The 15,284-nt window shown below is 53.4% G+C and overlaps 2 protein-coding genes across 10 annotated transcripts in view; one reads left to right on the forward strand and one right to left on the reverse strand.

Annotated features, from left to right (window-relative positions):
* The window catches only part of MPRIP (myosin phosphatase Rho interacting protein), an 82,791-nt gene extending 77,644 nt beyond the window's left edge, over positions 1-5,147 (forward strand). For 6 of the 9 annotated variants that reach the window (XM_075165396.1, XM_075165399.1, XM_075165400.1 and 3 more), the window contains one exon: positions 3,994-5,147. In XM_075165396.1, coding sequence (XP_075021497.1) covers positions 3,994-4,065 — 72 coding nt within the window. In that variant the 3' untranslated portion in view covers positions 4,066-5,147. Of the gene's footprint in view, positions 1-1,169; positions 1,236-3,993 lie in introns of all 9 variants that reach the window. The other 3 variants (XM_075165397.1, XM_075165404.1, XM_075165398.1) reach the window with 2 other exon arrangements.
* Positions 5,148-10,811: 5,664 nt separating this feature from the next.
* On the reverse strand, positions 10,812-15,120 carry PLD6 (phospholipase D family member 6). Its single transcript, XM_075166053.1, has 2 exons — positions 14,709-15,120; positions 10,812-14,607 (listed from the first exon to the last, which is right to left on the reverse strand). The coding sequence occupies exons 1-2, from the start codon at positions 15,118-15,120 to the stop codon at positions 14,366-14,368; spliced, it is 654 nt and encodes a 217-aa protein (XP_075022154.1). The 3' UTR covers positions 10,812-14,365.
* Positions 15,121-15,284: the final 164 nt, after the last annotated feature.

Genomic DNA, 15,284 nt, shown 5'->3' on the forward strand with positions numbered 1-15,284 from the left:
TTACTCTCCGGTGGGGGTTCCAGGTGGGGAGAAATCGGTAGGGGAAGAAAACTGAGAATTTCCCGGTCACTAGTGCTAGCCTGGATGGCACTGGGGAGAAGAGCGAGCTGTTGACTGCGAAATGGCAGCCAGGCAGGGCCCGCTCCCCCCGCGATGCCCGGCAGGACACACACACACCCTGACCCTGCTGAGATCGAGGCGTGAAGCTGCTCCCCGCTTGAAAAAAAGGATGAAGTTCACCCTGTTCTTTGGTCTCTCACAGGAGGACTCTCCCAGTATTTGCTCCCCGTTTTCAGTTGAAATTTAGGTGGTGTCATTCGGTGGAAATGTGCACATCATTTTAGGTTTTACAGTGTTCATCGCTGCAAGATTTTTGGTCTTTATATGGAACAATGGTGCCTTGGTCCTGGGCATCTTTAACACAAGCTTTGCTTGTGTTAACATGGTGCAGATGGCCCTGTGTTTCTCTGGCTGTTCTGAACTTGCTGTCGGTCCCAAAGCCCATTGGTGCTGTGCCAAGCTCGCCTGCTTGGCCTGCTGAGAGCCAGAGTTACATCATGTTCCACACCGACTGTTACTGTGGGACCACAGGGATAAAAAGGGCAAATAAAGCCGCTCAGAAGTCATCGTTAAACGTAGGTCAGTTAGAAGGAAGATCAGCATGGGCAAAACCTGCTTCGCCTCTCACCACTGGATACCTGGTGTCTCATGCTGATGTTTGAAGTGGTTGGGACCTTGGGCAGAGCGAGAAGCCGGGCAGGCAAAAGGCTTCTAGCTCGGTGCCCATGCTGGGGAAACGGTCACCACCCAAGGTCTGCGGACGGCAGGTCGTCAGCTTGGGGTGTCTGCGCTGCACCGAGTAAATACGGAGAGCATCTCTGCGCATTTCAGGGGCAGCGCAGACCTGCTGGGCCAGGTCCAATGGTGGGTTTCCCTTCACCACTTCAACCAGACAACTCGTCTTGTGGTGCCCCGTGTGTGTTGCTTGGTGGGGAAGGAGGAGAGGAGAGGAGAGCAAGCATGGGCTCTGCCTGGGCGCGCTGCCTGCTCGCATCGCTGCCGGGGCGGGGGGGCTGGGGCTGCGCGAACGCCAATGCATTTAGGATTTATGAGCTTCTTGTTTTGTTTTGTTTTGTTTTTTTTCTTTATTTTGCTTTTTCCTTCAACAGTCCGTTATTGAGCAGGTCTCATGGGATAACTGAAATGAACCCGAGTCCAGGTTCCCTGCCACGTAGGTAAACAAACCAGCACCCACCAAGCGACGCAGCTGCCCACTGGAGCGGCCCACTTTTGCATGCACTGCTCACACCTCCATGGCAAACGAGAGCCCTTCTTCTCTTAATGACTGACTGGTTTATTTACGGCTAATTATTTTACTGGGGGAGGGGGAAGGGGAAGGGAGAAGTCAGCGGACCCAAGATCCGTATGAAATGCAGTCTCTCTGGCTCTTCCCTGGGGAATATGGCTTTCTCGTCTTCCTGCTCCTCCCGCCCTCGCCAACACAGCTAACCATCACAGGGAGGGTTTGGACGCGGTGGGGCGCATTTTCCTGTTTGCTGCGTTGGGAGCGCGGGACACTGAGTGTGCATGCTGGAATGACTCTGCATGCCTCAGACTAAAATTCAGCAACATCCAGGTCTTGTAGGAAAAATAGCTGTTTTGCTGTTAGCCAGGCGGAGGAGTGGGTCCGTGATGCCTATGAACACATTTCCCACAAAGGCCTGTAGCATGTAAAATGGTGGCTCCATCTCAGCTGCAGAGGGGATGTCCTGGGCTGCCCTAAATTTCCTTTACCCGTAATTGCTGCTTCTTTAGGTTGATCTGTGCCTGAGCATAAGAGTCCTCCTTCCCCAGTAACCTCCTGCTCTCCAGGCTTCCTCCAGCTCCCCGGTGTCCACCCCGCTGCTCCATCCCTTGGCACTGCACGTCCATCCCACACGCTGGCCTGAGGCTTCCGAGCTCATCCAGCGAAAGGAGGGAGCTGATGAGAAACGAGGCCGATGCCAATGACCCAAATATCTCGAGTAACTGGAGCAATAGTTAATTTACTGGCCCATGGTAAAGACTGAGGTTGGAGCACCTGCAGAGGGAGGTTAGAGAAAGAGGGGAGCTCCCCAGCACGGTGGCAGAGGGGTGGCTGGAGAGCCCCAGGAAGTCTGATGGAGGATCCCTTTTGCCCAGATTTCATCCTACATCAGTCTCCCTTCATCAGGCTCCCCTCAGCAGCGACTCAGGTGGGTTGTGAGGCTGCCCAAGGGGTGAATTTGCTGGAATTTGTACCATCAGGTAGAATAGTCCAATGGTTTCTGTCGTCTGCTTCCGTCTGATGAGAAATCAGAGGTACAAACTGGAATGCATGGTTGCTGCCTGTTTAAAGAGGCCCAAAGTAAACGTCCTTGAGGAAGCGTGTGCTCAGAGACTCGCATCCCAAGAGACTCTGCTGCCCGTTGAAAAGAAAGCATACGGCGTCTGTAAATTCAAACCAATCCGTTTTAGTGCTTTCATTTCCGTGCTGCTTCCCAAAGCCGTTCTGTATTTGTGGGCCTGTGGGAGGAGAAACACTTAAAGAAATACAGTAACCATGGGAATCTGCACAGCCTCGGGGCAAGTTTATCATGGAGTCCTGCCTTGATAAACACACGTTAAAGAAAACCCAGCCCAAAAGTCTTAACCTGCTGCTATGATTGTACAGTCCTCTGGCACCGCGGTCAGGGAGGTAAAAGCAAAAGGGGAGATGGCTGCCCCTTAATAGAAGGGGCTTTGAGTACAGGTCTGTGCCTTTTGAAACTGCCACGTCTTGGTCTGTATAGCAAATAATGTTCCAGCTGCAGAGTGAATTCCTTGCAAGTTGCAAGGAATCGGCTTGCAGGCAGGGGTTACCTGCAGGGTGCGTGCAGGCAGCTGGCTGCCTGTCCCAGAGTAGGTACAGCCCAGCAACGAAAGCCTTTGCAGCGCAGGGGCAGAGCCATCGCTCTGTGGGTTAGGGAGGAGTCTGTGCCGCCTCAGCAGCAGCAAGCAGGGAAAACCCGCTGGTGCTCTGCTCCCCTTACGCCACAGTTCGGGGGTGCAGGAAGGAGGGGAGGCTGGCTTTAGGCTTGTGCGTCTCCTCGGGCTGGTTTCAGGTTAAAGCTGTCTTGCGGGGGGCAAGCAATTTGCTTCTGGGTTGCTACCCCTCGCATTGCTGTTTTCCTGGGTCGCCACACGTAGGCAAGAATAGAATTCACAAATCCAAATGCCGAGGGCTAGTGGGGTGGACTTTTCTGTTGGCTAGCTGAGTGTTGTGCCTTGAAATCTGGATGCTGCATCTGAATTGGATCAGCCATCAGATCCTGCTAGACCTGAAGCAAGCATTTAGTGAGTCCTCTGTCTAACCCTGTGCACTAGAGGCAGCTTTGGCTTGGGAGAGCCCCCAGGCTGGGGTTAGAGAAAGGGTGGGATTGTCACTGGCAACAAAAATGCAGTTTCCAGGGCTGCTTGAGCAAAGCCTGCACATTGACCGGAGCCGGGACGGTCCCAGACGGACGCACGTTCAGTCGGTGCCGCAGTGGTGGGGGCGGGTGGGGAGGACCGCTGTGCAGGTCCTGCTCAGCAGCGCGGTGCTTTAGCATAGCAGATCCGAGCTGGCCTGCCCGGGGCTCCCGCAGTGCCGGAGCTCTGCTGAAATTGCCCCAGCCACCACTGCACCGCAGGCTCCGGGGGTCGTTTTCCAAGTCGAGCTAATCCCGCTTGCAGCATGGTGTGCCTCCCATTTGCTTCTGGTACGTCGCCTGGTTCGTTTGCAATCTCACCCTCTCTCTAGGCACCATTCACCGTAACCGCCCTCCATAACCGTGTGTTTTCTCTTAGCATGTCCCACTAATCTCTCCGCCAAGGAGGCCATTCTCCCGCTGCCCACGTCTCCTTTGCCTGAGCATCGCACCCTTTCTGTGTGCCAGATGCCCGCCGCCGCTGCCTCCCGCCCGTGTCCGACGCTCTGTCTTTTGTCTCTCCCAGAGTCTGAAGGAAGGCCTGACTGTGCAAGAACGCCTGAAGCTTTTTGAATCCAGGGACTTGAAGAAAGACTAGTTCTCCCCGCTCCGCTTGACCACGCGCACCTCCCAGCTTGAGGCAGCACAGCACCAGCACCGTTTGTCTCTCGTTCCTTACGACTGTCCTTGCTGTCGTTCGTCTTGATGCCCCCGACGGGCCCCGGCGCCGCGGTGGCGGTGCCCCCCGCCGCCCCCTCGCCTCCCCAGCACCTTTCCCTGCTTGTGAGACGCTCCAGAGACTCTGAGAAGGAGAGGAAGGGATCGGGGTGGGGTTTTTTCCCCCTCTCTTTGGCGCTTTGTAAGAGAATCCTTCCTTTACTGTAAACCATTACACTAAGTGTCAGTATTAAGGCTCAGTAGCCTGTTAATAAGCTAGCTCTGTCATACCAACCGTTTTGGTATGCAGGCAGGGCCTGGGTGGTATCGGCCATACCTAGCTCTTACTGCTGTCAAGAGACCCAGTGCTCAGAGCACGCCAGGAGCCTAATCTAACCGTTGATCTCGATTGCATTACTTGCACCTACAAGGGGGGAAAGCCTGGGGGAAGCTGTCGGGGAGCGCAAGTCCGTGCCGGCGTACGCAGCCTGGAGGTACAACACTGACATCTCGCTGGAGAAGGATGCAAGAAATGATTCTCCTGCCCCGTGACTGTGCCGTATCCTGAATGTAGGCGATACCGAAGCCTGGCGAGCTTTGGTGGCTGCCCAGGTGGTTATGGATAGGGAGCTGCAGATACTCACGTGCACCGTCGAGTCCGCCCCATCGGCGTGTCTTTGCCTCCCGTCTTGCTGGTGGTCGGAGTCGGTGTTTCGTGGGCTGAGCTGTAAGATCACTTTCTTGCCTCTGTTAGATCAAGCCCAGCACTCTCTTTTTTTGCTGTTACTCCCTTCCTCTCATTGAGTCCCGTGTATCCCAGGGTCTGTGCGCATGTGAAACTCCCTTTTCCTAGTCAAAGGAAAGTAGAGTAGAAAGTAGAGCCAATATTGACTGAAAATGCACAGTGCTCAATGCATATAATGCTCCTTTTTTATCAGCTTCTTGAATTCAACTCTTCTTGTCAGCAGGGCAGCTCCTATTTTAATTCTTTAATCTTTTCCTGAAATAAAAATCTCAAAACCAGTATGTGCTTCAGACCTTCTCAGTCCTAATAGCTTTTGTATTTAAAGCATACGATTTAGCAGCGTGAGGCCTATAAACGGATACAGACGGAAGGTGAGGCGAGGGAGCTGGTAGCACAGACGCAGCACACAGCCAGCCGAGCAGAGCCTACAGAAGAAGCCTACGCAGCTTTGCGGCATCGGGGCTGCCCCGGCCCGGTGGCTTCATCCCAGGCTAACGAGAGCTTTTCAAGATGCTGCCTTGTAGAGACCCCAGGTCCTGCCTCACCGATCGCCCTGGCCGGGAGCAGGGCTGAAGCGGCGCTCGGGCACGTTGGCTTCCCAGCCCCGTTAAGCCGCCGAGCGACCCGCAGCACGTTGGGCTGGGCCGTTAAAAATACGCCCTAGCCTTCACGTGGAGCAAAGCTTCCTCTTGTCTTTCGGGTGCTTAACACGTGTAGAAGCAGGCGGCTCCGTGTGCTTTCATGGCTGATTTTGGGTCTGTTCGGCGGGCGGTACAAGCGCAGCCCTCGGAGCAAACTCTGGCTGCAGCTCTGGAGCAGTGAGCGCCGCGGGGCTGGCGACAGCCATCTCCAGTCCAGGTGGGACCACAGTTCACCCTCATCCTCCCGCTCGGAGCAGCAAGTCTTTGTTTCAGCCACCAGACCCTCAGCAGGAGATGGCGTCATCTAACCGTGGCGTGACACAGCTTGTGTGGCCTTGCCGTGGCCAAGAACTCGGCTTGACACCTCCCGGGGCACTCGTGGCAGCGCATGGCAGCCGTAGGAGCCCCACTTGTCCCTGGCCAAGATGCCAGCGCCGTGCAGCGGGCAGAGCCCGTACGGGGATGCTCTCCCAATGCAACTCTCCGTAATCTGTGCCTGTGGAGACCGGAGCAGGGTAGGAAAGATGCTCAACCATTCGGATACAAAGGCTTTTCCCTCGTCAGCAGGCACGTGCCATCTAAGATGTTTTGATGTGCAGCCATTCGTCCTAATCCGAGCTCACCGTAGCGCTTTCCGTAATCTGAGCATTGGAGGACCTGGGAGCCTTCCGGCCACCTGGACCACCTCACCGATCAGCCGTCAGCCGCTCCCAGGAGTCTTGGTGCTGTTCCTTGCGTTGTGTTTGCTTTCACTCATCAGTCAGCAGCCACCTTAGTCCTCCTCCCATCCCACCGTGGAGGAACGTGGCCTGTGCGCCCAAAGCTGCTCACCATCAGCTTCTTGCCTGCATGATGGGAGTCCAAACTGGGGAGCCCCAGAATGGAAACGGGCACCTTAGGGCCACGCTGGGGCTGTGGAAATAACTGCTCTCCCCACGCTGAGCTGGGTAATGGCCATCTAAAGCACAGGCTGTTGTTGATAAACCCGTGTATGTTGGTAATGCTTAGCAGGGGCTTTTTATAGCCATGGCGTGGGCTCGTGCTTCCCTTCCAGCTGAGGAGATCCAGGTGCAGATCTCCCTGGTTGTAGCCCTTCCCAAATTCAGCCTTCTCCAGGTCAAGCGCGCATGCGTTGTGCTTAGAAGTCCGCTTCTGGAAGAAGAGGGTCCTTTGTCACTAGTTGTGTGTGAGGGTTCTCTCTCTCTCCCTGCCGGCATCTTGCACTTGGCTGAAGTGAGCGGTCTGGGTCTCTGGCATAACCTCGCCGTTGGGTGAAGGGTGCGTGTTCAGGTGCCCACGCTCACAGCAGCTGGGACCGTGACACTTCAGTGGCATCTACGAGCAGTTAAAGGCAGTCTTTTAAGTTAAAGCAGGGACACCAGCGCCTGCCACGGGAGTAGATTGCAGGACCAGCAGAGATGTCCGTGCTGTGGCCCACGTTCGTCTAAATTCGGGCTGTTACTTGGGTGGGAAGGTGACTCCATCCACTGTTGTGTGTATTGTGTACGCCTTTCTGACGGTGTCAGGAGATGGTCGCCTGGCCCAGGTGCCTGGCTGGGTCCCATCCAAAGTCATCCGTCCAGCTCTCAGCAGGGATAACCTTTACAGGTCATCCCTGGCCGCTCCGGCTCCGCGGTGAGCTCCGCTCTCTGGCAGCGCTCCTGGCAGAGGCCTTGGGGCGCAGGGTTAGGGTGGCACGTAGGCCTTGTCGTTGGCGGTGCTCTTCCCTTACAAGACGTCACTGGCTCCTGGAGGACACCCTCCTCCTCCTCTTCTCTCAAGACATATGGTGGGACTTTGTCCTTTTTAGCCAACCGAGCAGAACACGCGCTGGTCTCCTTCTCGCCAGGTGGACCCTGACCTTTCTTACGTCCCCTCGCAAATCCTGCTTTTTCTTTGCATGCTTCATTTGCTCAGGAGCACCTATTTGAAGCGTGAGGACTAGAAGTTATGTACCTTGCTATTTGCCTTGGCACGTCGGTGAAGGACACAAGATGGACCCTTCCTGATGCAGGATCGTGCCACTGAGCATCTTGAGGCTCCCCACGGAGGGACGTTTTCTGCTGTACGCTTGCTCATACCAAGAAATCCTCTCTTGCAGCTTAGTGTCCTGCCTGGGACTAGGTATTGAGCCTAGTGAGTAAGAGCACTTGATTCCTTTGCCAGTGCTCCTGCTTCGAGCCTTATTTCTTAACGTAGAGAACCGCTGGGTAAGTGGTCCCCAGCTTTTGACTCGGCACGTGTAAATACATTCATATGATTTTTTTTTTTTAAAAAAAAAGGGGTGAGGATGGGCGGAAAGGCAGTGCAGTGCGTTGGCAAAGGCGGCAGCACTTCGGGGGGGTAGTGCAGGAAGGCAGAAGAAGGTGCGATAAAAAATGCAGTGACCAGGGGCTGTGCGAAGCGCGCGGGCGGTGACGAGAGGGAGGGTCCGGAGATGCGCGCTCTGCCTCTGCTGGCCCTAAATTGCCCTGTGAAGAGAGGCTGTGGGGGGAGGATTCTTATTTATACACATAGAAGAATATACTGATGTTTAGTGGGGGGAAAAGCCACCCAGGAACACTGGTGCAGCACTGGCTCCTTTCCTGTAGAGGTGCCCATACCCTAAGCAAGGGATCATATACAACTTCTGGGCCACTTGGGTCAATTCTTCACCCGGGGCAACGCACACGGTGTTTTGCATCTCTCTGGTGAGGCCCTGAGGGACCCAGCACCAGCAGGAATGAAGCTGGATTTTCTTCTCCTCTCTTTCCTCTAGTTTGTTTTTACCTTATTGTACAGAAAGTGTGGGTCCTCATCACCCCTTTATGGGCTCCCTGAAATGGCTGTAAAATGATTTTTATTGGTTTGCTAGGATTCCTCTATGAAGAGGATCGGACCCGGGGGATCGGCTGCTCAGAGGTTTGCTGTTGGGGAACTTTTTAATACATATTGGCCTGACGTGCGGAAAACAGACTCCACAACCTAGAAGGTTATAAAGTAGGTATGTTTATTCAGCGCTGGGCAGCACGGGGCGTAGTCCCACCAAAGTCGTGCGCGCCAGGGTACTTAACTTACAGGGGTTATACGCAGTCAATATATACATATTCATTACATTCCTTAGAAAAGGTGATCTTATGGTAATGAGTTCCTGGAAGTCATTTACATAGTCCAAGCACGCGCAGTAAAATTAGGGTTAGGGTCTTTTCCTCCTCCGGTGGTCGTCCATAGTCGTCTTCACTGCGTCTGTTAGTTGAACTCTGGGCTTCCTTTGTCTACATACGGTCACTTAATTAACTCGTCAGTTCCTCGACTCTTGGAATGTAACAAGGCATCAGGTTCTCTTGTCCTTTAACACTTATTCCTTCACAGTTGTTCATCGTTAGTGATTTACATAGGACGCTTATCTCCTCACAGGTGTTACCCAGGAGCTCCAACGAGCCAGCTCAAGGTCTATCCTCTCTTATCAAGTGGGAGGATGCACCACAGTACGGAATCAGTCAGGAATTAGTAGTTAGTTTAGTAATTCAAGGATCCTGTTATTTACACAGCCTTTGTAACTTCTGCTGACAATATTTATTATGCTTATAACAGCATCTTGTCTATCCGAGTTGCTAGCTGCAAAAGATTGCGCTAGCAAGCCAGACAGTGGCTCTGCTATTAACCCTTAAGTGTAGTTCTCTCTATCAGGCCAGCTTCTCCGGACCTTAATGTAGCTGGGAAAAGCAAAACAGGCAGGTTTGTTCGGAAAAAACCACCCTGGCATTAACAACCAGCGTAGCTGCAATAAAACGTGGTGGATGGCAGGAGGACAGCCGCAGGGGACGCGGCGTGTGGAGGGACGGGTGGGACTGGCCACCATTGGCGTGGTTTTAGCAATGTTTAATAAGCCAAATCAATTAATCTTATTGCTAAACTTTGTGGGTTTAAAATATTTATCGCTAAGCAAAAGGGTCTTTCATGAACTTGGTGGTGGTCTCCTGTGCTGGAGCTTGTAGGAGCAGCCATCTTCCCCCGGGGAGTTGAGCTCCTTTGAAAATTAAAACAGAGAACCTGGCTCCGCTGTAGCGAAGGTGCATCGGGGGCTGAGCCGTGGCATCGTCGGGATCAACCGCACCCTTTGGGGCAGCACTTCACCAGGTGGGAACGCCGTACCCAAGGTCCTGTGGGGGTAGCGAGGAGTCCTGGGGGTCACGAGGAGGAGGAGGAGGAGGAGGAGGAGGAGGGGAGATGCTGTGGTGTGCACTGAGCTGTTCTGAGCCGCCGCTGCAGGCTGTGCTCCAGGCTTCGGGCTCTGCTCCGCTTGCCGTCTGGCAGCTGAGCATCTCTCCAAAGCTAGAGGCAGTACATCATCACCTGCCTTTACATTAACGAAAGAGGGAGAACCTGCAGCACCAATAAACAGCCGAAAACTGCAATATTTCTGCAGAGAGCAGTGCTTTAAAATAAGGGAAGGGGAAAAAAAAGCCAGCCGGAAAGTTTTTTACTGATAGCAGTGGTCCTTAGTTATTCTATTGCTTCTTCCTGCTCCTGGCTTCATCCGTCTTTCAAGATAAATTTAGATTTCTATTTAAATTAGAAAATGTATGGAGAGAGGGCGGAAAAAGTACGGGGAGGAGAGGTCGAGCTCCCCGCTTGCACTAGAGGCTTCCAAAGTCCGTCTGCATCGTCCTGCTGCCCAGCTCAGCACGGCCCCGGCCGTGGGCTTCGCCTTTTGCTGTGGCCCGGGCGCCTGCTGTGCCCCGCGGCCCCGGAGGGGTCCTGCTCCAGACGCTCTCCGGGGCACCGCGTCTACACGGCGTAGCACTGAAATGCAAGCTGCTGCATTTTACACAGTTCTACACTATTGATAGTACCGAAATGTGAGGTCTAGGGAAAGTCAAGTGCAATGAAGGCGCAGGCACAGACACCTTCTAATTGGCTCCATGTAATTTTTTTTTTCCTGGATAAAATTTTCCTACCGTCTCCCCTGAAACGGCCCGAATCCTTCTTTAAATGTGACCTTTTCTTTGCCTGCATATAAAAAAAGAAGCAAATTGTGTTCATTTGCTTCAAAACTAGAATTGTGTGCTGACTTGCAAACCAGAAAAGTCTTTTTTTTCTTTTTCTGTAACGGAGGTGGACGGGACTGCACACGTAGTGCCGCCCCCGCCCTGTAAAACGTGTCGCACTTGTACCAACTCCGGACTTGATTGCACTTCACGAGACCTTTGCATTTTTCGTGGTGCGGATACAGTACTTCTAGTTTGTTGTGAACACTTACGCACATGCACGCTCGGTGTAGCTTGCCTTTCCTCTGTAATTTCTTCCATTTTTTTAAAAAAAAAAAAAAAGCTTTGTTAGTCTTCTCTTTTAAAAAAGTAATTTAAAACCTGTATAGTATTCAAAGCACGCAATGTAAATATTTATTACTCAGAAATTAGTGGAGGGTTCTTTTTTGTGACTAAGTTGTGGTTTTGATTTTTAAATCTTGTTCTAACACAGACGTCCCACGCGCGGGTTGGGAGAGAAGCGCCGCGTGTCATGTGTCCAGCCCGCCCCATCTGCCCTGATCAGATGTTTGGTTTGGTTTTGATGACTGTTATAAATACCTTTTCAAACCTTTTCTGCTGACCTAGACCTTTAGTTTTGAAGATACCTGCCCAAAGATTGCGTACAGTCTGAGAACTGTAACCTTACTGCGCTATAAACTTGGGGTTGTGTTTTTTCCATTCAGAGAACTCTGTAAGCTTGTATTTGAGAGTGGCATTAACGCCGTGCACGTGCAAACCGTTACCTGTCGTTACACGCAGCAGCAGCTACTGGGTGACGGAGCCCACCCAGCGCGCCTCGCGCAGTACCGTCGGGCTGTCGCAGTGCGTGCAGCGAGCCCCGGGTCTCGGAGGCACCGGTGTGATGCTGTCACTCGCTCGGACAGCGCATTCAAGATGCTCTTGGGCTTCACACGGGAACGACAGACCCGGCTGGACAGACACACATCCTACAGCAGCATGGACGTGCGCTGTAACTTACAGCGCGTAACTGCTCAAATACAACTTTCAGTCCAGCGTAGTTACTACTGAGTTGAACTTAGGTGATCCTGGAGTACGAACCCTTTCGTACAAGAGGATGCAAACGTGCGGCTGCGGGAGCAGGGAGCGGGCTGGAGACAGCGCTGGTGTCGGCCCCAGCGGTTCGTCCTGCCTCAGTTCGAGACTACTAAAAGAAAGCGAGGGGCTGGGATTTACTAGCAGAAACCTGATGAGCCAGACAAGTTGGTACCAACCGACCCAAGCCAGCTGGCCACGAACTCGTAAATAATGGGTGCAATTACAATTATTTTCTTCGTGATTTCTTCACACGCTGCCTGTGTGCGGGGTTGACAAGAACGCTCGCTCTTTGTTCTAAACTAGGGACAGCAAAGCATGGTGTAAGATACTAAAGACTATGGTAAGTAGAAAGCGGATACGAATGCGCAGTCTTTGACCCGTGTCCACCCTCCTGGGACCTGGAGTTCTGGATGACTTTGAGATTAAAGAATCATTTATTTGAAAGGATGAAGTTTTGGGGAGAGAGAAAGAAGCTCTGCAAGTCTGTGGGTGGGATCTGAAGCGGCAGTGGCTGTTCAGGTACTAATGGTCAGTCTTCCACCGTCCCAGCGAGACCAGGCGGCTTGCCTTAGTTCTGCTGAGCACAGCTTTAACCGACTGATCCGCCACCGAAGGGGACTCGTTCTGGGTTAAAACCACACACGCGCCACGCTGTACTCTGGAAACGACGCGAAGGAATTGTGAGTTATGATGCAAGAGTAATTTCCCACTTTGTGAGGATGCGATGCGGCGCCCAGCCCTCCGCCTCCGTCCTGGGATGTGGCCGAGTGGCAAAGCGGCAGCGGAGCCGGCGCAGCGGTACCTGGCAGCGCCGGGACGCTGCAGCCTCCCGGCTACGGGACATCCCTGCGGCTCAAACCCGGGAAGGATCGCAGCGGGGCGGTGGGGAGAGGAGGAAGCACGGTTGTCCTCGAGCCCTGGCCATCCGTAGGGCAGAACGGCCTCTTTTAAGGGGCATTTTCCACACAGATTAGTCCAGGAACACGTTTCACGTGTTTTTTTCCCCTGTGCAAAGGGGAATGGGTGTTGGAGGCTCCTGTTTCTCAGCGTGTGTGAGTTCCTCTCTCCTTCCCTTCTCCCTTCCACTCCAGTTTATTTCAGTGCTTTTTTAAGAGCCACTGTTCCCGATCAACTGCTCACTGTCATAGAAACGTCACTTTTTCTCACAGTATTTATTCCTTACAAGATCTTGTGTGACATGCTAGGTTCCCATGGATGTAGCTGATCATTTTTATTTTGTAAATATAATTACCTAACTTTACATTAACTATATCGTAATAAACTATTTTTGCACCACCCTTTGCATGCTGTGCAGTGAGGTGTTTCTTTCAACAAGGAGCAGAGGCCAGAGCCTAAAGCGAGCCAGCCGTTTGCTTTTACAGTCACACTTCACGAAGAAAATGCAAGAGGTCGCATATTAAGAGCAGTAACATGTTTAAAGTAGTGCAAATCTAATGCTGCTGAACGGGAGAATGACCTTCCTCAGCTTCTCCAGGTAACAACAACGCAGGTTTTTTCCCCCAGACCCATGCCAACTTTCTCAAACAGCGTAGAACAAATCTGCCATCTGTTGATGTTACTCCCTGTATCCTAAATGACACCTAAGCATCTACAGGAATTTTTAAATTATTTGGATCTTTGGAACAACCAACCCATGAGGGCTACCTGGAGTGCAAAAACCAGAACATGATGTTGAGCTTTTCTGTGAAAATGGTTTATTTAATAGTGCCAATCACAGCACTACTGTACCAAGCAAAACTGGTAACAAAATGTTAAGACTTTTTGAGAGATTTTGAGGCACTTTATATTCAGTATAAAGCAATCCTTACACAGACACTATTTATAGTTTTGAAATTCTTGAGTTTAGACCCATCTTTGTTCCACCCTGAACTGTAGGGGCAGAGATCTTACCTCCCTCTTGCTATTCCCTCCCTGTCCCCCCCCCTGCTGCTGCCAACACGGGCGGTCCAAGTCACCGAGCTGGACAGGACACGGTGTCCCCACCCGAATGAACTGGGGTTTCCTTCCACCGCTCCAGTCAAGTCGGTGACCGAACTCCAGCCATGTCTGCTCGCAAGACAAGACCGACTGATCCCAAAGAACAGTTTCTCTCATTTCTTTCCAGACTTCCCTACACTTGCTTGCTGGAAGACGAGCTGTCATTAGTATCTGTTCTTGTGCTTTTACGTGGAGCTCTGCTAATCTTAAACCAAAGGCAACATGTACACAATCAAAATGTACTTCTAATTTCCGCCTTTGTATTTCCCACAAATTTCCTTTTACAAACTTCCAACAACTAATGCCAACAAGAAATGTAACTTAAGGTGTTTAATCTCTCTACACAAATTCTAGCTCTGCTGTAGCCCTCTTAACTCTGCTTTAGTTGCTGATGTAGAGGAGCCATTGGGCTACAATTCCATTCTGCAGTATCCCAAGTTGGAAAATGTCCATTTCACCATTGAAACACCTACCCAGCAGCGTACGAACACCCCTCGTCTGCACCAGGGCACGGCAACCAGCCTGCCCGTGGTTTTAAGGTCTATGAATGCCGTTCTATCACAGCTATCCTCACAAAACACCACACCAAACAGTTGGGTCATGCCCTCCGGCACGGGAATGACGCACAGCAAGGGACCTGTGGCACTTTAGGGTAGAGAGCACTTCGCTTCTCCAGAGGAGCTTACCTAAATTACACCCAGATGGATAATACAGTGGTTTCTATACATAACAATAAAGTCCACGAATGCTCTCTGTTAAGTACTCCACCAGCCCTGTGAGGCAGCGCGATCATTTATTGTCTTTGGAAAAAAATCTGTAGTTGATGGGGTTGTACTCTTCCCAAATCCTTTCAAACTCATCCAGAAAAGGCTTCACATACTCAGCGTCTTCCACGACCAGCACGTTCTCCCGGTTGTTCTGGATAGCTTGGGTGGTCCAGTTGAGGGAGCCTGTGATGAGCATCCTCCTGTCCACGATAGCGAACTTGTGGTGCATGTAACCGCTCTCCTGGTCATGGCGCACCTGGATCCCTACAAAGACACGACCACCTCTTCAGTGGTAACCCAAGGCGTCACCCAGGCCACGGCCACCCCGAGCGCCCGGCCGTGCCCTGCCCCGCACTCCCCCTCACCGGCGTGCCGGAGGAGGCCGATCTGGGAGCCCTGGAGCCCCATGTACTGCGCGTCGGTGACGACGCGGACGCGGACGCCGCGGCGGTGGAGGAGCTGGACGGCGCGGCCCAGCTGCGGGCTGGAGAAGGCGAAGAGGCAGAGCTCCAGGGAGCGGCGGGCGGAGAGCAGGCGCCGCAGGAGGCGGCTGAGGGAGCAGTCGCCGCGCGGCAGCGGGCAGGGGCAGGGCCGGGCCGCCGCGCCGGGCCCCGCCGCCTCGGCCAGCAGCGCCTCGATGCAGCTGGGCCGCGAGGGGAAGAAGAGCACCTCGCGTACGGGCCGCCGCCGCCGCCAGGCCGCCAGCGCCAGCGCCAGGGCCAGCCCCGCCGCCGCCAGCGCCAGGGCCGCCCGCCGCTGCGCGCCCGCCGCCCACATGCCCCCGCCGCCTCTCCCGCAGCACCGCCCCGGCGCATGCGCGGTCGCTGCGAGCAGGAGAGGGCGGCTACGGCGGGAAGTTTCCTCAGAGAGCCTCCGGGCGGTGGGTGGCGAGCGGCCCCGGGGCCGCAGCCGCCTCCCGGAGCCCTGAGCCGGCCGCTTTC

This window comes from Calonectris borealis, chromosome 16 (assembly GCF_964195595.1).
Source record: "Calonectris borealis chromosome 16, bCalBor7.hap1.2, whole genome shotgun sequence".
Lineage (NCBI taxonomy): Eukaryota > Metazoa > Chordata > Aves > Procellariiformes > Procellariidae > Calonectris > Calonectris borealis.

Excerpts from the sequence above, each read along its gene's own strand:
- PLD6 (XM_075166053.1), bottom strand. The coding sequence starts at position 15,120 with ATGTGGGCGGCGGGCGCGCAGCGGCGGGCGGCCCTGGCGCTGGCGGCG. Across the intron at positions 14,608-14,708 it reads CGGCCTCCTCCGGCACGCCG|GGATCCAGGTGCGCCATGAC; the intron begins GTGAGGGGGAGT and ends GTGTCTTTGTAG.